The sequence below is a fragment of the Suricata suricatta genome, chromosome 7, assembly GCF_006229205.1.
Source record: "Suricata suricatta isolate VVHF042 chromosome 7, meerkat_22Aug2017_6uvM2_HiC, whole genome shotgun sequence".
NCBI lineage: Eukaryota > Metazoa > Chordata > Mammalia > Carnivora > Herpestidae > Suricata > Suricata suricatta.
This window is the reverse complement of record NC_043706.1, coordinates 29611968-29629654: the sequence shown is the minus strand read 5'-3', so window position 1 is coordinate 29629654 and position 17687 is coordinate 29611968. Positions and strand designations below refer to the sequence as shown.

The 17687-nt window shown below is 53.5% G+C and overlaps 4 protein-coding genes across 13 annotated transcripts; 3 read left to right on the top strand and 1 right to left on the bottom strand.

Moving 5' to 3' along the window:
- Positions 1–43: 43 nt before the first annotated feature.
- On the top strand, positions 44–5210 carry CLIC1 (chloride intracellular channel 1). The gene is made up of 6 exons (XM_029943908.1): positions 44–297; positions 2328–2437; positions 2653–2778; positions 2937–3043; positions 3664–3845; positions 4814–5210. Exons 1-6 carry the CDS (start codon positions 259–261, stop codon positions 4973–4975), a joined length of 726 nt encoding a protein of 241 aa, XP_029799768.1. The 5' UTR covers positions 44–258; the 3' UTR covers positions 4976–5210.
- Positions 4047–13264, bottom strand: MPIG6B (megakaryocyte and platelet inhibitory receptor G6b). Of its 6 annotated transcripts, none has more exons than XM_029943906.1 (7): positions 13089–13264; positions 12490–12552; positions 11913–12260; positions 11673–11766; positions 11281–11321; positions 11064–11162; positions 4047–4295 (listed from the first exon to the last, which is right to left on the bottom strand). In XM_029943906.1, the coding sequence occupies exons 1-6, from the start codon at positions 13159–13161 to the stop codon at positions 11092–11094; spliced, it is 690 nt and encodes a 229-aa protein (XP_029799766.1). In that variant the 5' UTR covers positions 13162–13264; the 3' UTR covers positions 4047–4295; positions 11064–11091. The 6 variants fall into 6 exon arrangements, 5 of the variants coding, with proteins under 5 accessions (XP_029799766.1, XP_029799764.1, XP_029799763.1 ...); XM_029943904.1 differs by having other exon boundaries at positions 11064–11143; XM_029943903.1 differs by lacking the exon at positions 4047–4295 and adding an exon at positions 10784–10953 and having other exon boundaries at positions 11064–11143.
- DDAH2 (dimethylarginine dimethylaminohydrolase 2) lies at positions 5369–8778 on the top strand. 3 transcript variants are annotated; one of them, XM_029943899.1, is made up of 7 exons: positions 5370–5751; positions 6594–6956; positions 7067–7166; positions 7294–7415; positions 7530–7652; positions 8138–8287; positions 8453–8778. In XM_029943899.1, exons 2-7 carry the CDS (start codon positions 6660–6662, stop codon positions 8567–8569), a joined length of 909 nt encoding a protein of 302 aa, XP_029799759.1. In that variant the 5' UTR covers positions 5370–5751; positions 6594–6659; the 3' UTR covers positions 8570–8778. The 3 variants fall into 3 exon arrangements, with proteins under 3 accessions (XP_029799762.1, XP_029799759.1, XP_029799761.1); XM_029943901.1 differs by having other exon boundaries at positions 5451–5751; positions 7294–7367; XM_029943902.1 differs by lacking the exon at positions 7530–7652 and having other exon boundaries at positions 5369–5751; positions 7294–7367.
- LY6G6C (lymphocyte antigen 6 family member G6C) lies at positions 11748–17212 on the top strand. Of its 3 annotated transcripts, XM_029943912.1 has the most exons (5): positions 11748–11792; positions 11878–12007; positions 14106–14167; positions 15956–16066; positions 16536–17212. In XM_029943912.1, exons 3-5 carry the CDS (start codon positions 14116–14118, stop codon positions 16748–16750), a joined length of 378 nt encoding a protein of 125 aa, XP_029799772.1. In that variant the 5' UTR covers positions 11748–11792; positions 11878–12007; positions 14106–14115; the 3' UTR covers positions 16751–17212. The 3 variants fall into 3 exon arrangements, with proteins under 3 accessions (XP_029799772.1, XP_029799771.1, XP_029799770.1); XM_029943911.1 differs by having other exon boundaries at positions 11765–11917; XM_029943910.1 differs by having other exon boundaries at positions 11765–12007.
- Positions 17213–17687: the final 475 nt, after the last annotated feature.

Genomic DNA, 17687 nt, shown 5'->3' with positions numbered 1-17687 from the left:
GCAGGGCGGGGCGGGTTCGTGAGTCAGCGGCTCCCCGATCTAGCCCGGGAGGGGACAGAGCAGGTGGAGCGGGGTGCGGGGTATCCTGAGCTGGTGGGGAGGCCGCGTCTCGTGAGCGGGTCTGATTCGGCTAGTGTTGCGCTGAAGGGGCAGCCCTAGGTCTAGGGAAGAGAATCCCTGCCTGTGAGACCCGCCTTCCCTGGCCCGGGCCCCTCCCAGTTCCCCAGCGCCCGCCGCTTCCTGGTCCCCGTCGCAACTATGGCTGAAGAACAACCGCAGGTCGAATTGTTCGTGAAGGTAGGAACACCTTCTCCCTCCTAGGCCAGCTTCACAATTCCTGGAAGGCAGCTCTCACCTTTACCCAGCTCCAGCCTCAACTCCTCAATCTCTTCCTTCCTTGACCCCCACCCCAACCCCACGTGCAATCTTTAGTGTGAGTGAGTGTGTGTGTGTGTGTGTGTGTGTGTGTGTGTGTGTGTGTGTGGTGCTTCGGAAGGGGAAGACAATTGTCTTGTGGGGGGGAGGGCGGGTTGAGAATTCTATGCTCAACCCTGAAAAGTTTGTAGAAGTTTCCAGCAGCCTAGAGACGGTTCCCAGGAGTTGAGAATATTGGCGAGTTTGGGAGTAGGGACGGATAGGAAAGACTGGAAGAGAAGGGTGCAGGGGGACCCGTCAGGGTTTGGGAGGGAAACATCAGGACAAGTGGTCCTATGAGAAGACCAGAGTGAGGGGTGTCTTGGGGGAAATTTGGAGTAGTGTGCAAATATGTGTGTGTGGGGGGGGAAGGTAGGTTTCAAGTGAGAGGGTGTGGTAAGGGAGGCTGAGAGGAGAGCCATGGAGGACTGGTAGGTGGAAGGAGGTGAGAGAGTGGGAGTGGAGTTCTAGCAGCCGGACTGGAGATGGGGTGTGCCCGGAAGGGTGCCAGGGGACTTGCAGAAGCCAGAGAAAGGCAGGTGGTTAGATGCATGTTTAGCTGGGGCTCCCACAAGGATAGGTGGGGAGAGGTATCAGAAGGAGGAGGAGGAGGTCTGGGTTAGGTTGTTTAAGGTTTGGGGGTTTTACAAACAGGAGAAAGTCAGCCCAACTCTCTGGTCTCTCTGTGGGTGTGGATGAAGAGCGGTGCTCATTTGGCCTTGAAATATGAAAGCTCAGACAGCAGACTCCACTGTTTCTGCTCTGCTCTCCTCCCCACTCCAGGGCATTCTTACCTAATCCTGGATCTCATCTCTGCACCTCCCTCTCCGCCTGTGTCTCCTTGTTTTCGCGTTCTCCCCAGCCTTCACTTTCCTGCTGCCTTTCTCTCCACTTCCCCCTCTTTGTTCGTCCTTCTTTGTGCTCTCCTGCCACTTTCTCCCTTCTTTATGCTTGGGCTTCTGGGGAAGCCATTCCTTCTCCCTGCGCCAGCTGTGTCTGGGCCCGCCCCCCCCTTAGGTGTGGTCCCCACCTCACTCCTACTGCCTCAAGGGCTATTTTTATTCCTGGGTGAGGCTGCTCTACAGAGCTTCTGACCCTGGGTCCAGTGTGAGGACAGTTATCTGGAGCCATGGGCCATGTACTGGGAGACCCCTCAAGTGGTGTGTGGGGAAGAGGGAGGTGGCCCTCCACTGCCCAGGCCTCAGCCTCACAGGTCCCTGCCCCCACTCCTTGCCAGGAAGGAAGCTGCTGTGGCCGGAGACACAGTGAGATGAATCACCCTCAGCCTAGGGGGAGGTCCCTTGGGGAATGAAGTCACCATTTGCCAATTAGAGGGCATCCCCCTCTGCAAAGCCCTCTACATCTTTAGGGTGAGGCTCTATCTAGGCCCCTTGACTCCTCACTTAGTTGCCACAAACAGCTTGGGTGAAGGTATAGAGAACCAGAACCCTGGCTTCCAACCCTGCCGCCTTTGCCAATCCACAGACCAGGAATCCAGGCCCTCTAGCCTACCAAGTACCTCTCTGTGCATGTGAGGATTAAATAAGTTTTTGTATGTAAAGGACTGGGACTAGCATGTAGAAAACTGGATTACTGTTAGTCTTCCCTTTCTATGGTCCAGATCCTCCAAGTTCTTCAAAACCCAGTCCTTCTGCTTACTTCCCACCCGTCCTGACCCCTCTGGGGAACCAGAAGTTGACCTTTGCAGAAAATGTTCCCAGTGATCTGCCCTAGGTTTGCTCTACTTCCAGAGTTGAGAGCCCACTTCTGGGGAGGGGGGAGCTTTAACTGGTAAGACTGAATGTCATGATGAGACAGAAAACGGCTAGATCTTGGAGTAGGAGATGTAGAGAATGGCCTGGGGACGAGTGGGGTATACCAGGCCTAACTTTGGGGTGGGGGTTACTTTTCAGGCTGGCAGTGATGGGGCCAAGATTGGGAACTGCCCCTTCTCCCAGAGACTGTTCATGGTACTCTGGCTCAAGGGAGTCACCTTCAACGTCACCACTGTTGACACCAAGAGGTGGGCCAATTTCTGTTCCTCTAATCACCCCTGGTGTACACATGTGCACACATATATGCCCACACATATACTCACCCAACCCTAGTCCTTCATCCTGCACCTTTCCCCCCCTCCCTCCACCCTGAGCTCCTTTTTCTTCCCACATCCCACCCTCTCCCCTTTTTGGTTCTCCCTGACCCCCTTTTTCTGCCCTGATGGCTTGGCCTCTTCTCCAGGCGGACTGAAACAGTACAGAAGCTGTGCCCAGGAGGGCAGCTCCCATTCCTGCTGTATGGCACCGAAGTGCACACAGACACCAACAAGATTGAGGAGTTTCTGGAAGCAGTGCTGTGCCCTCCCAGGTATAAGGGCACTTGGAAGGGAGGGGGTGGATAGCTGGGAGACTCTAGGAAAGAGAGAGGTTGAAGAAATGGAACACAGATGCTGATGGGCTGGGGTCGGGGAGCTGAGACTCCTCCCCGGAAGGATATCTTACCCTGTTTCTTCCATTGGCTTTCAGGTATCCCAAGCTGGCAGCTCTGAACCCTGAATCCAACACAGCTGGGCTAGACATATTTGCCAAATTTTCTGCTTACATCAAGAATTCCAACCCAGCACTCAATGAAAGTGAGTTTCAAGGGTTGGAGGCCAGGGACCTGGGAGGAATGGAGAAGATCCAGGGATTGGGAAGCATTAAGGGCACCTGGAGATTCAGATAACAGGGAGATGGAGCAGATGTTGGTAAACCTAAACTGCCTCTCACCGCAGCCACTTTACTTTTACTTAAGCCCCATATTTCTTTGTATTTACATTGGCTGTGACTTTAAGCTTCTCTCATTTGTCACCTAGCCTCTCCTGCCCCACTGGGGACATTAGTTGGATTGGCTTCTGGCCTGTTTTCTGGCATAATAAGTTGTGCTTAAGAACAGTAACTCTAGATGGAGACTACCTGAGTACAAACACTGCTAGCTGTGTGACTTTGGGCAATTCATTTAATTTCTCTGTAAATCCATTTCCAGATCTATAAAATGAGGATAATAACACCTATTTCATAGTTGATGTGAGAATTAAATGAGTTTTTGTATGTAAAGTGCTTAGAATAACACATGGAAAACTAACTACGTTCGCGTTAGATGTTATTCTTTTGGGCTGGCCTCACCATTAGTATTCATTCACTCTCCACTCTCCAGGTCCTCCTGGACTGTGTTGATCTTTTGATGTTCTACCAATTCCCCTTTCCTGCACAGATCTGGAGAAGGGGCTCCTGAAAGCCCTGAAAGTTTTAGACAATTACTTGACATCCCCCCTCCCTGAAGAAGTGGATGAGACCAGTGCTGAGGATGAAGGTATCTCTCAGAGGAAGTTTCTGGATGGCAATGAGCTCACTCTGGCTGACTGCAACCTGTTGCCAAAGCTCCACATAGTACAGGTGGGTGGTCATTGTACAAGTAGAAGGGGGCCACTGGGATGGCTCTTTAAGAAGCTCCCACACAGGTGTCCTGTGACAACCACTCCTAAGGTGGTTCCTTCTTGGCAGCCATTGCTACCAGACCAGTGCTTGAGAGAATTACATTCCGTGACACAGGCTGTGGGTGCAAGCAGACTGGCCGAGAGTAACATATCCCAGTAATGCTATCAAAAGTGTTCTTCCTGTCTCTGTCACTGCCAGATCCCCAGATCAGACAAAGCAGGCCTTTCCTAAAATCAGAGCTCTAACTCTTTATAGCATCAGTCTCCACTTCCTCTCGTGATGAATGATGAACGCTGCTGCCGGTTCCCCTGTTGTTGTCATAGCCTCAACCTGTGGTTTCGTTCGTGAAACATGGGCCTAATGGCAGTCTGCCACAGACCTCTGTGTTGAACAGCTGTGTACTGGATGCTGAAAGACACAAAGATGTATGATGATTGGTCCTTGCTCTCAAAGGATTTAAACTCTAGCTGGGAGGATAAAACATTCACATGAAAGTGAAGTAAGAATACAAGTGAGAGTACAATAAAAAAGCCGAACGAAAAATAGGGACAAAAGTTATTGTGGAAATTCAAGAGGCGAACTTCATGATTATGAATTATATCTCAATAAAACCCAGAGAGAAGTGGCACCATGGAATGGGGTGGTCTGAAACGGAGCTGGTTATAAATGGAGGATTTCAGTAAATGGAGAGGAAGAGTGAAGACAGTAGGAGACAGGAGTTAGAAAGCCCTTTGGAGAAAATGATTCATATGGGAGATAAGAATCACAGGAAGAGAAGCCCGATAGGGGAGGTTCTTGACTGCCTGGACAGGAAGACTAGATTTTATCATGTAAGCCTTGGGAGAAGGAAAAGACCGAGAGCGTGGCAGCCAGTGTGTCTTCCTCTGAGGCTAACAGGTTGGTCCCTCTTCTCTCCCCACCCCCAGGTGGTATGTAAGAAGTACAGGGGATTCTCCATCCCCGAGGTGTTCCGCGGAGTGCATCGATACTTGCGCAATGCCTATGCTCGGGAAGAGTTTGCCTCTACCTGTCCAGATGATGAGGAGATCGAGCTGGCCTATGAGCAAGTGGCCAAGGCCCTCAAATAAGCCCCTCCTGGGGCACGGTCGCCCCCCTCATTTTCTCCACAAAGGCACCAGGTGGTTTCCACATGGCTACCCAATGGACACACTCCAAAATGGCCAGTGGGCAAAAGAATCCTGGAGCACTTGTGCAGGGCTGGCTGGGGGGCTGATGGGAAAGATGGGGGATTTAGGTAAGATTTTTATTGTGGGGTGGTGTGGGTAGGACAATGTATTTCAGTAATAAAATACAGAATGAAAATGTAGTGTCATTTTACACAAAAGGGGCTGCAGTGTGGCTAACACAGAATGAAGGGTGGGTCAGTGACCTTGAGCTTAGGGCAGAAGCCAGGAATTTAGAAGAGGGGTATTTGTGATCAGGCTTCCATTTTTCGTGCCGGTCCACCGTAACCCTATCTTGTGATCCATGTCACATTTGCTGCCCAGCCGCCTGGGCCCTCCATATCTGGGTGGGCCGGGGCAGCACTCACTGGGCGGGGCCTAGTTCGGAGAAGGGGAGCGCAGTCCCGGTGGAGCGGGCGCGGCGGAGCTGGGCGGAATGGGCGTGGCCTTGAGGAGCCCGGCCCCGGCCCGCTTAGACAATGCCCCGGAGCCGCCAGACAGTCGCGCCCCCGCCCCATCGTAGTTCTTGAGCTCGCCTGCCCAGGGACCCCTCAAAAGCCAAGAGCTCCAGCCCCGGAGGCTTGAAGAATAGGACTCCCTTCTTCAACCAACTGTGTCTTCAGGGGGGTGGTGCCCCAGCCAAGAACACAAGAGTGCCGGAGTGTGGGTGGCCGCTAGAGGTAAGTCTAGGGGTTGGAGATGTCCCCCGGACCGTGTGGGGGCCAGAGTTCGAGGTTTCTGGGCCCGTGCCCGATACCCGACAGAGTGCGGCAGGCCAAAATTTGGGTGCGGAGCTAAGCTGAGTAGACTTTTGGGGTAGATGGACGGGGAGACCGGGTCCCGGAGCCGGGAGTGGAGCCCGCTCCCTGGGACCACGCCCCCGGTTTCCCCGCCCCTTGGATTTGGTTTAAGACCTCTCCCAGTCCTCCGGGACTCGGTCTGGTTTCTACTGGGTCGCGTTAGGGGCAGCACGACCGGGGGCCGGGGTGGAGGGAAGATATTTAACTCCTTAGGCTCTAATTCCTCCCTGGTTGCCCTTCTCTCCCTTTCACGTTTGGGCATTCAGGACTTCCATCTCCCAGGCCCTGACTATCACCCCAGCTGTCTCCTCCTGTCCCATAACCCCTTTGGATCCCTCACTACACTTCGGGTCCCTATGGCAGCGAGCAACTGAGGGTTAAGGGGGCGGGGCTGTTGCATTTTTGGGGAGTGAGCGCATCCTAGCGGCTGCCAAGAGGGGCGCCTAGCAGGGACCTCGCGAAGCCCCCCGAACAGGGGCAACAGGTGTTTTGGAGATTAGGGGTCCGGGTCTTGTTCCTCGGACTTCCTCCAAAGAAGCAGACCCTGAAGGGTGTGGGGTGGAATGGAGTTGGCGGGAGGGGAGGGTCTGGAGGGGGTGGGGCGAAGTGGGAGGGGCGCCCGGAGATGGCACAAGGAAGACCCGGGCGCTCTTAACCGCCCCCCCCCCCACGCCCTTCTGTGCATGTCTCTTTCTCTGCCTTCCTCCCTTTCTGTCTCCCAGACAGGTGAAGTAAAAAGAGAAAACTAAGAAATCAGCGCGGCTGGAGGGGGAGACTGTGTGGATGGGATGGGGACGCCAGGGGAGGGGCTGGGCCGCTGCTCCCATGCCCTGATCAGGGGAGTCCCAGAGAGCCTGGCTTCGGGGGAGGGTGCGGGAGCTGGCCTCCCGGCTCTGGACCTGGCTAAAGCTCAGAGGGAGCACGGAGTACTGGGGGGTAAACTGAGGCAGCGATTGGGGCTGCAGCTGCTAGAACTTCCTCCTGAAGAGTCGCTGCCGCTGGGACCGCTGCTCGGTGACACCGCCGTGATCCAAGGGGACACGGCCCTAATCACACGGCCCTGGAGCCCTGCCCGCAGGCCGGAGGTGAGCGCCAGGGTGCGGGTGGGTAAGAGGAAAGGGGGAGTTGGACGTGCGGGGCTTTAAGAATGGGGGTGGGAATGTCTCTGCCCCGCGCCCTCTTTTCGTGCCCTAAGGTCGATGGAGTCCGCAAAGCCCTTCAGGACCTTGGGCTCCGAATTGTGGAAATGGGGGATGAGAACGCGACGCTGGATGGCACTGATGTTCTCTTTACCGGTGAGGCTGATGTGCCTGCATCCCTGGGGCTTTGCATTGGGAAGCAGAGTTTAGGAGACTGGGCCATGTCAGGCCTCGTTTCCAACTCACTCTCGCTCTCAAACCTCTGCGGCCTCCCTGGGCTCAGGCCGGGAGTTTTTCGTAGGCCTCTCCAAGTGGACCAATCACCGAGGAGCTGAGATCGTGGCGGACACGTTTCGGGTGAGGAGCAGGAGCAGCTCTGTGCTGGGGGAGCCAGGAGCTGATGGGGTAGGAAGGCCTCGGGGTGGAACGCGGGGGTGGGAGGAGCCAAAAGCAGCTGGTGTTTTAGAGAATCCCCTCACTCCTCCCGCTTCCCTGAATTCTTTCTCTTATTGCCCCTAGGACTTCGCTGTCTCCACAGTGCCGGTGTCCACCTCCACCTCCCACCTGCGCGGCCTCTGCGGCATGGGGGGACCCCGCACTGTGGTAGCTGGTAGCAGCGAAGCCGCCCAAAAAGCTGTCAGGGTGAGGAGAGGCAGGGCAGGGGTGGCGCAGGTCGGGGCGTGGCCACAAAGTGGACGTGGCTCCTGGCCCCCAAGGCTGAAAGCTGGGAGGTTCAGAGAATTAACTCCCACCGCTGCCCTCATGGGGTGGACTATCTAGTGTGAAAACTTGCGAGAAAGCAAGAAGTTGTAATACTAACCAGGACAAGGACAGGGAACACAGTATATTAGCATCGTCTTCCCGAGTTTCAAGAAACTCCCAAAAGATGGCATCTAAGCTATGATTTGAAGGATGCAAGAGATTGACTGGGAGGGGCTGGAGAAAGGGAGAAGAGGGTTGCAGGTAGAAAGAAGTGCATGTGAGCCTGAGATGGAAAAGAGGTAACTAAGTCGCTTAGAACACTGACACATACGAAGGGCTAAGTGCTTGCTAGCAGTACTATACAACAAATATAACTGTGTCCCCAGCCCTCTGAGCTTGAGCACTTCCTCTTTCGTCTCCTTCAGGCAATGGCAGTGTTGACTGACCACCCCTATGCGTCCCTGACGCTCCCGGATGACGCAGCTGCTGACTGTCTCTTTCTGCGTCCTGGACTGCCTGGTGTGCCCCCTTTCCTCCTGCACCGTGGAGGCGGGGACCTGCCCAATAGCCAGGAGGTGAGGGAAGGCAGCAGCTCCACCACTGCCACCAACCAAAGAAAGGGGTCTCAGGCCTTCTTAGTGGGAGGAAGCATGGGTGGTGTCACCCTGAGCTGGCTAGAAGAAGGGCCTGGCTCTGGTCTCAGGGTCTTACTCCCCTCTCACTTTATATCCTCCCTGCAGGCACTGCAGAAGCTCTCTGATGTCACCCTGGTACCTGTGTCCTGCTCAGAATTGGAGAAGGCAGGCGCTGGGCTCAGCTCCCTCTGCCTGGTGCTCAGCACACGCCCCCACAGCTGAGAGCCTGGCCTTGGGGTCCTGGCTGGCCAGGGGTAGGGCAGCATAGGGAGTAGAAGGGGAAGGAGGCTTAGATAGAGGACAGTGAATACGTAGTAGTGGGAGAGGGCCCCAAGATGGGGGGGGGGGGGAGCTTAGTGTGGGAAAAAGGGTAGAGTCCACTGGGTGAGTCATCTTCCTCAAAACTAATAAAACAGAACCAACCTTTTAGACTGGGTTGTGGCTTGTGTCTTATTGGGGCAGAGGGATAGGGGCAGGGCTGAAATCTGGAGTTCGTGCTGGGAAGGAGGCCTCTTTCATTCATCAAACCCTCATTAGGCACTTACTGACTCATTGCCCAGCCCTGTCATAGGTGTTTGGGCAAAAGATGGACAGGACAGAATTTCTATTGTGGGCAGCATGTATGAGGGAGAGAAGAAAGAACATGGGTGGATCACTCAACTTATCCAAATGTCAGATGATTCAGAGACTGGTAGATTACCAATCCACTCCTAGTTGATAGAGAGGAAGAAGTGACACTTCCAGGGACATCCATTTTCATTCACTCATTTACTGAGGCTTAGCAATAGAATAAAAAGGGTCAGTCTTCTGATATTAGGGAGCTCACAGTATATTAAATTGAAATACAGGTTGTGATGGAACAATTCACAGGATGTTGTTGCTATGAGATAAATAAGGAGAGTGTCGAAGGCCTCAAGATGTATGCAGAGGTAGGCAAAGAGGGTCAGGAATGGCTTCCCAGGAAAGGCTAGGCTACATTTCAACTGAGTCTTGATAATAAAGAAGAATTAGCCAGGAAGGTGTTGGGGAGGAGGATGAAGGGTGGACTTGCATTTTGCAAAGGCATATTTGGAGGCTGGGGAGTATCTCTCCAAGGCTGGCATGTTGTGTGCATGTGGAGTGAGGGGGACAAGGCTGGAGAGTAGGCAGAGTGCTGCAGCACCTTGTACCCAAAGCCAAGGCCCATGGCTCCAGAGCTGAAGGTTATGGAAAGAAATACTGCAGTTCTGGAATACAGGCTGGGAGGAGTAGGTTAGCATTTGGGGAGACCTCCCCACCTTGAGGGAGAAGGACAAGGGTAAGAGGATGAGGTGGGGCTATGGGTAGCCAGGGAGGAAATGAGGAGGGTGCATTCAGGTGGTAGCCTGGGCATGAAGAAGGGTAGGGATTTCACAGTGACATTAAAATGGGACTTGGTTCATTGTGTGGGAGTGAGCGGAAGAAGGTCTGCATGACTCCCAGTTTCTGGCTTAAGCAACTGGGTTGATCAAGAGAGAATGCAGAGGAGGATTAAGTGACAATGAGTTGGGTTTTGGATATGCTGTGTGCAAAATGCCTAGGCCAACCAGACAGAGATGTTCCAAGGATAGCTGGGAGATCCCATTACCCAAGATGTGAGCTGGAGAGTTCTGAGTGTTGTTTGCAGAGGTGAGGGCTGAGAACTGGCTGTGGATGACAGATTCCCAAAGAGAGGGAAGTCCGATAAAGAAAAGGACAAACATAGAATGGTGGGGGAATACCATGGGGGTAGGGAGCAAGGAAGAAGAGTCCAAAAGGAAGACACCAGCAGAAAAGAAAAACAGAGCTTAAAGAAGGGAGTAATCAAAGATCAAGCCAGATGAATGCTCAAAAATCTACTGATGTGGCCATCAGGAACTCACTGGCAACCTCAAGGAGAGCAGATGAGCAGTAGGGTGGAGTGAGGGAGAAGAAAACACAGGTGTAGGTCCCTGGTTCAAAAAGCTGGACTGTGGAGGGAAGAGAAGAGTAGGAAAACTATCTAGGAGTTGTTGATGTCTTAAGATAGGGAGACAGGGCTTGATCAGGTTTAGAGAGGACACCAGTGGTGAAGGAGACAAGAAAGCTAGATGGGGTAACTAAATGAGCTAGATCAGTGGCAGAGATAGCCTGAGACCCAGGGCTCCTGACTCTCAGGCTAGTGCTCATTTCTACCCCATGGTGTATTCCTTTTCCAGTTAAGGACCAAGAAAGGGCGGAAAGTTGTGGAGAGTTGAGAACCCCCAGCTTGCAAAGTTTGGAATAAGGGCTTCCCTTCAATTTCTTTTATGTTTATGTTTATTTTTATTATTGAGATAGAGAGAAACCGAGCATGAGCTGGGAAGGGGCACAGAGAGAGGGAGACACAGAATCTGAAGCAGGCTTTAGGCTCTGAGCTGTCAGCACAGAGCCTGATGAGGGGTTTGAAACCACGAGATCATGACCTGGGCCAAAGTCAGACACTAAACCGACTGAGCCACCCAGGTGCCCCTAAGGGCTTCCCTTCAAACTACAACCGCATAGATAGTGGAGGCATCAGCAGAGACCACTGGGGATAACCGCAGGGGCCTTCTGAGGGCCAGATGATCCAGGTCTGCATAGAGCAGGCTCTGAAAGGTGGGCAGGAAAGCAGGAGGGTCTCAGAGATCTGACTCCTTGGGGGATACAGGCCTTTTCTCGGGGATTCTGGTCAGCCCTCTTCCAATCCCCAGGCCCTTACCGACTCCTGGTCCAGGTCCCCTGTGATCTTAGGCTCCTCCTCCTTTACTGGCCTCTGGGTCTCGACTGTCATCAGTGGATCTATATGGGGGGGACAGAGCTGAAGAATTGAGAGAAAATGACCAACTTATCTGCTCCCAGCAAGGGCTCAGACTCAGGAATTGAGAGATGGTAAGTGCAGGAGCAATAGAAGGAAAGTGAGGTGGAATTAGTCTTACCAAATCTGGGGAGTGGTCGAGGCGGGTGCGGAGGTGATCGCCTGTAACGGATGTATAGGAGTCTTTGAGTGCCACCAATTTTGTCTCTCATCCTCCTCGGGACCAACAGAAACCCAGCAACTCGGAAGGGTCAGACCCGCAAATACAATTTAGGCTCCACCCCCACAGAAAATTCCGTCCACGCTCTGATCCCGCTCCAGCTCTAACTTCACCTCCCAAGCCAGGGCTTCACCTACCGGTCTGTGGCCTCTGCCCAAGTTATGACCTCCCCCATTTTTCTCTAAACCACATGCCCCGGCTCTAGATTTAGCTTAGGGCTGCGAAAGTTCCGGTCCTGCCCCTCCCGCTTCAGGTCCAGATCCAAGTATCCAGGCCCCGCCCATTGTGCTCACCTGCGCCACCACCAGACCACGCCCAACGCCCCGAGTGCTAGCAGCAGCAGCCCAATTCCCAGCAGTGGGATCAAGAGCTGGGGATACACAGACCCTGGGGGAACGGAGGAGGGGATGGCGGTGGGTGCTGAGGTCAGGGGTGCGAGGACAGAGAACTAGCTCTCTCGCTCAGGAACCCCCAGCCAAGGCCTCTCTCCCTCCCCAGGGTGTGTGTCCCCGTGCGCAAAGACCTGGACCTACCGTGGGTAGGTCCCAGAGCCCTGCAATCAGCCCCATCCCCTAGCACATGCAGCACAGTACGGCTCTCCTCCTCGTGGCGGCCCCTGCAGAAAAAGGTGCCTGAGTCCCCCGCGCTCAGGAGCAGCTCCAGCCGCCGGATACTAGGGTCCAGGGCACGTAGGCGACCAGCAAATGGATGGAGGGGAGACACAGTGGGGGTCCCGCTGGATGAGGCCCACAGAATTGGGCGGCGTCCTTTGGACAGGCCCCTGCAGGCCGGGAAGCTAGGCGCCCAGGCCCAGCGGATGGGATGCGAGACCCCTACGCAGGAGAAATTCACCCGGTCTCCAGGGCGGCCGTCCAGTGAAGCTGGGTTTGGAGGGGGCAGTGGTTAGGGCAAGCCCACAGTTTGAGATGAACCCCACTCCCGTCTCCTCTCTCTCTCTTCCCTCTCCTCAGCTCTCTTGCACGTGCGCCTTGATCTTCCCAGACACATCACCCTCCTCCTACCCCCCCCCCGCAACTATCCCCCGCCCCGCCGCCCCCTGCTTCAGTCTTTCCTTGCACCTATCTCAATTTTCCTATGGGGATGGCTTACCACCAGGGTCTCCCTGGGCTCTCAGCAGCAGCAACGGCAGCAGTTGCAGAACCAGGGCCATGACTGGGATGTGGTGGCAAGAGGAAGGAGTGGATCAGCAAAGGCCACCGGAGGGAAACTAGGGTGTTGGGGACAAGGCGGGGGTGGGTGGTGGGGCGCCGGGTCTGGGTGCTCTGATAAGAAGGGATTGGGGCTACCAGCTGCCGGGATCTCCCTGGGAGTCCTTGCAGGCTCCTTCACAGCTCTCAAACAATACTTGATTAAAAGTGGGCTGGTTACAGAACACTCTTGCAAAACTTTAACTCTTGCAGCTATCAGTGGCCCAGAATATCCAGGCTGGCTGGCTCAGTTCAAATCCTGACTTCCCATCTACCAGCTGAGTGATGTGGACAAGTCACTTAACTTCTCTGGGCCTGTTTGCTCATCTGTAAAACAGCGATAAAAGCACCAACCTCACAGAGTATTGAGAAATAAAAAGAGTAATACATGTAAAACACCTACAACAATGGCTGACACATAAGAGCACTAAGTGCTCACCATTATTATTATTATTATTATTATTATTACTATTACTATTCTTATTTTAGCTTCTACTTCACCTCTCTGTGCCCACGATGTCCCTCCTGGCCACTGGTGCCCCACCCAGACTGGCAGGTTTGATTCGAGAGACATTTTGGAGCAGGTGCAAATGCCCCACACCCTGACTTCATTGGCCCTCACTGAACTAGAACAACGCAGGCCTGGCCAAGCCCTGGTTTAGCCAAGGCAAATTCTGATCCCTTCTAAAGGCCTGAGGCAGCACTCTCTTAGTAGGCAGCCCCTGCCCATCTGCCCTTGTGACATCACGGAAGCCCTTGGTGATACAGCAAACCCTTCATATTTTGTCCTGTGGCTGATTAGGGGTTTGGAAGATCAAGTTAGGGCTGAATCAAGATTAAGCTGGCCTCTTCCATCGTTAATTGCTTTTTGCTTTTTGCTTTTAGAGAGTCAGCACACAAGCAGGGGAGAGGGGCAGAGGGAGAGAGAATTTTAAGCAGGTTCCATGCTCAGCAATGGAGCCCAGTGTGGGCTCAATCCCACCGACCCTGAGATCATGATCTGCCCTGAAGTCCCTCAACTCACTGAGCCACCCAGGAGCCTCTCCATCCTCAATTTTTGCTCACATGCCCATACCAGTGCCCCCCAGGGACTCAAATTTGGCAATTAATGTAGGCCACATCTCATTGCCCATTTCCCAGGAAGCAGCAGCCACTGCCACCACAGCCACTTTACTATCATGGGGCCTTTGGTGACACCTCCTCAGAGAACTGGGTAGCCAGGGCTGTCAGCTGAGAACCAGGAGGGGTGTCTTGACCTGAGACCAAGAACCGAAACGGAGTTGGCCACTAGTTCACCTACTCTCCGCTACCTCTCTCTCCCATCTCTACTCCCTCACCCAGTTCTGCTTAGTACCTCCCTACTCCTGGGCAGCTGTGTGTAAATGGAGAAGGAGGGGCCACCAGAGGGAGGGAAGGGAGGGGACCATTGAGATTATAAATTCCAAAAAGGCTGCTCAACTCCCAGAGCCAGATCCCTAAAAATCTACTGTTGGCTGCTGTACTTGCTTCCATTCTCAGGATCCTCATCATGAAAGGCCTTCTGCTGCTCACCCTGTCTGCTCTGCTCTGCTGGGTCTCAGGTGAGCACCTAGGGGCCCCAAGGACTTTTACAGCTTGCCCCACCCACTGCCCTCCATTGCCCACTGCTCAGGATCCCAAGCACCTGAACTGGTGGCTCAGCTCTCCTGTGCCTCCAGAATAAGGCCTCCCTGTTACAGGGTCTTTGCTCTATTTCTTAAGGATCCATGCTTCTAACCTGCCAGGGTTCCAGGTCACCTGTGCCCCACTCCACTACCAAACTCTCTCTGGGACCCAGCTTACTGCTTCTCCTCTCGCCGCCTGCACTCAGTAGAGTCCTCCCAGAAACCTAGGCATCCAGCCTCGGGCTTCTTGTGCACCTCACCCTCCCCATCTACTCCATCAGATTTTCTTCTCAGTCATTCAAGCAGTGGCCTTTACTTGTGCACCCCTGCTCTTCCCTGGGAAACATACCCCCAGGGACACAAGCCTTCTGGAAGGTCCCAGGGATCTCTGAGAACCTCCTGGGAACCAGGGAGATATCCCAGCCTTCAAGGGAGGGAATGCCAGGGCTGATCACCCTCAGGATGATGTGGGTTTGTTGCACAGAGGTGCAGTCACTGGGCCCTTCTACTCTTGGACTGAACCCCTCCTTCGCCAAACTTTGCTCACCCAAACCTGCAATTAGCTGGGGTGGGAACTTGGAGGATGACACACTCTGCGCCCAATCTCTCCCTTTTGGTAAGGTGCTCAGATGAAATCTGATGATCTGATTCCCAGATATTTTTCCTTTCTGTCTCAGAGCCGTCAGGGTGAGAGGATCCCACACTTACGGTGGTCCCAGGTGGTGAGAGTAAATTGCTAAAGTTCTCCCATCCAAGTACTAACCAGGCCCGACCCTGCTTAGCTTCTGAGATCAGACGAGATCGGGCACGTTCAGGGTGGTATGGCCGTAGACTAAATTGCTAAAGTTGATTACAGGGGTTCCTGGGTGGCTCAGTCAGTTAAATGCCCAACTCTTGGTTTGGCTCAGGTCATGATCTCACCGTGAGTTCGAGCCCCATGTTCAGCTCTATGCTGACAGCACAGCCTCTCTCTCTCTCAAAAAGAAATAAACTTAATTTTTAAAATATTTTTATTTAAAAATTTTTAATGTTTTTACTTATTTTTGAGAGACAGAGAGAGAGAGAGAGAGCGTGAGCAGGGAAGGGTCAGAGAGAGAGGGAGGTACAGAATCAGAAGCAGGCTCCAGGCTCTGAGCTAGCTGTCAGCACAGAGCCTGACGCGGGGCTCGAACCCACTAACTGTGAGATCATGACCTGAGCTGAAGTCGGACACTCAACCGACTGAGCCACCCAGGCGCTCCTTTTTTTTTTTTTATAAAAAAGCTGGCCGTAGGTGGCTTTCTTGCCATCCTCAAGCCATTTATGCCAGTGCTGCAACCATCATTCTTATTGGTAATATTTCATCCAATTTCAATTCTCCATCTGTGACATCTTCTGAATTCCTTTATCTCCCCCCACCCCCGCCTCCTCCATTCCTTGCCCACGGTACTCTCACATTCCATCTATCCCCAGCCCTGTGTTTTTGTTGGTAGCTCTACTGCTCTGACTCATCCCTGGGTGGGGTGGGGTGAAGGGTGATGCTTAGCGTGTGGGCATTCACAGAGCAGCAGCTCCACCCTCCTCCACCTGCACTGTTTCTGCTTTACTCACCTGCTCTGTCACCACCAAACCAAACAGGTTAGAACACCTCCTTGATCAGCTCTTCTCCACCCTACCCCACAGCTCCACTGGTCCCCAGGTGAGTCAGACCCCCCCATCACCTCAGCCTGCCTTGTGTCTTCCCAGCTGACATTCGCTGTCACTCCTGCTACAAGGTCCCTGTGCTGGGCTGTGTGGACCGGCAGTCCTGCCGCCTAGAACCAGGACAACAGTGCCTGACCACAAATGTGTACCTCGGTAACATCCCTCTCTTAGTGGGGAGAGGGGACCAGTGGGAGACTCTATGGTGAGGGCTGAGGTCCAACCGTGGCTCAGACAGAGACGGAACAGACAATCACAGGAATGATTATATTTGGCCAAGGCTTCTTATGTGCCAGGCATCATTCTGACTTTACATAGATTGTTTCCATTCATGTTCAAGAATCGTATGATGTGGGTGTTCTTATTATACTGAGGAAACAGCCTCAGAAAAAGACACTGACAAGTCCAGGGCCTCCCAGTCAATGAGCGATAGGACCAAGATTGGAGTGAGGGGGCGGGAGAAGAAAGTGCAGGAAGATAGTCAGACTTACTGAGAAGAAATAAAGAGGGGAGGGCCAGGGGCACAGTAGGGAAGGAAGTCTGGGTGGATGCATGGGGAGGGGAGGTGGACACAGGCATGCCAGGAGCCCATCTTAGTTGACACACTGCCCACTCTTACCCTTAGGTAAGATGTGGGTTTTCTCCAACCTTCGATGTGGCACACCGGAAGAGCCTTGTCGGGAGATCTTCAACCAAACCAACCACAAGCTGGGCCTGAGCTATAACACTACCTGCTGCAGCAAGGACAACTGTAACAGCCCAGCCCCTCGGCCCACCCCAGCTCTGGCCCTTGTCCTCCTGACCTCTCTGGCTGGCCTTGGCCTCTGGCTGCTTCACTGAGACTCACTCGATGGCCGCCCCTCCTCCCATCTGCCTTAGCTTGAGCTCAGCCCTGTGTCTCCATGTTCCCTGGCTCCCTACAATGATCTCTCTTTTGCTCCCTTTGCTCAGAAAACATTTCTTTGGACTTTTCACATTTCTTTAATTAGACAGTGGTCTCCCTACCCATCCTGCCACCTTACATCCTCCACTCTGCTTTTCCTGAGTCCCTGTGCATGTCCCTTTAGACCATTCCAAATCTTCCCCAGATAGAACTTCTCACTTTTCCTCCTGCCTTACTCAGGGAGCAATGGGGACCTGGGCCTGAAATTGGCTTTTGTTCTGTCCCCAGAGAAGGCTCCCAAGAAGGATTTGATGATCTCACTGTATGGAGCTGATTCCCCAAACCTTGGCTCCCATACATACCCCGTCCTTATGCTCACTTCTTTCCATTTTGAGTAATAAATATCTATGTCTGATAAATTGTGTGCTTATTGTCAAAAGACCTCTTGTCAGAGGCCTCCTCTCAGGAAATAACACTTTCAGCTCCTGCCCTCCCCCAAGAATCCTTCAGGGGTTTCCCTAGGAGGCTGGGCTGGGGCAAATGGAGAAATGGATTTTTCAGGCCTCCATCCTTCATTCCTGTGCCTGGGGGTGGCACACAAGGCCCAGTGTTTGGAGCAACAATTCTTATCCCAAATTTAGGCCCCACCTCTGATGCACCGACAAGAAGGAGGTACAGCCTGGCCTCAGGGCTCCACAAAAAGGGTAGGAGGGTTGCATGGGAGTGGGATCCAGGACGCACTTAACAGGCCTCAGTCCCTCAGGTTAGAGTCAACGGCCTCACTTGGCCAGATTGCTAAGCAGGGCACCAAGCAACCCTCCTACCATGGTGCTTATGCTTCCTTTCTCAATCCTGTACAGTCACATTGGGAACCAAGTTGCAAATGGGAGAAAG

Excerpts from the sequence above, each read along its gene's own strand:
- CLIC1 (XM_029943908.1), top strand. The coding sequence starts at position 259 with ATGGCTGAAGAACAACCGCAGGTCGAATTGTTCGTGAAG. Across the intron at positions 2,438-2,652 it reads ACCACTGTTGACACCAAGAG|GCGGACTGAAACAGTACAGA; the intron begins GTGGGCCAATTT and ends CCTCTTCTCCAG. Across the intron at positions 2,779-2,936 it reads GCAGTGCTGTGCCCTCCCAG|GTATCCCAAGCTGGCAGCTC; the intron begins GTATAAGGGCAC and ends ATTGGCTTTCAG.
- MPIG6B (XM_029943903.1), bottom strand. The coding sequence starts at position 13,161 with ATGTCTCTCGAATCAAACCTGCCAGTCTGGGTGGGGCACCAGTGGCCA. Across the intron at positions 11,144-11,280 it reads TCGACCACTCCCCAGATTTG|ATCCACTGATGACAGTCGAG; the intron begins GTAAGACTAATT and ends CCCCCCATATAG. Across the intron at positions 10,954-11,063 it reads GGGACCTGGACCAGGAGTCG|AGCCTGCTCTATGCAGACCT; the intron begins GTAAGGGCCTGG and ends CCCACCTTTCAG.
- DDAH2 (XM_029943899.1), top strand. The coding sequence starts at position 6,660 with ATGGGGACGCCAGGGGAGGGGCTGGGCCGCTGCTCCCATGCCCTGATC. Across the intron at positions 6,957-7,066 it reads GCCCTGCCCGCAGGCCGGAG|GTCGATGGAGTCCGCAAAGC; the intron begins GTGAGCGCCAGG and ends TCGTGCCCTAAG. Across the intron at positions 7,653-8,137 it reads CCGCCCAAAAAGCTGTCAGG|GCAATGGCAGTGTTGACTGA; the intron begins GTGAGGAGAGGC and ends CGTCTCCTTCAG.
- LY6G6C (XM_029943912.1), top strand. The coding sequence starts at position 14,116 with ATGAAAGGCCTTCTGCTGCTCACCCTGTCTGCTCTGCTCTGCTGGGTC. Across the intron at positions 14,168-15,955 it reads TCTGCTCTGCTGGGTCTCAG|CTGACATTCGCTGTCACTCC; the intron begins GTGAGCACCTAG and ends GTGTCTTCCCAG. Across the intron at positions 16,067-16,535 it reads GACCACAAATGTGTACCTCG|GTAAGATGTGGGTTTTCTCC; the intron begins GTAACATCCCTC and ends TCTTACCCTTAG.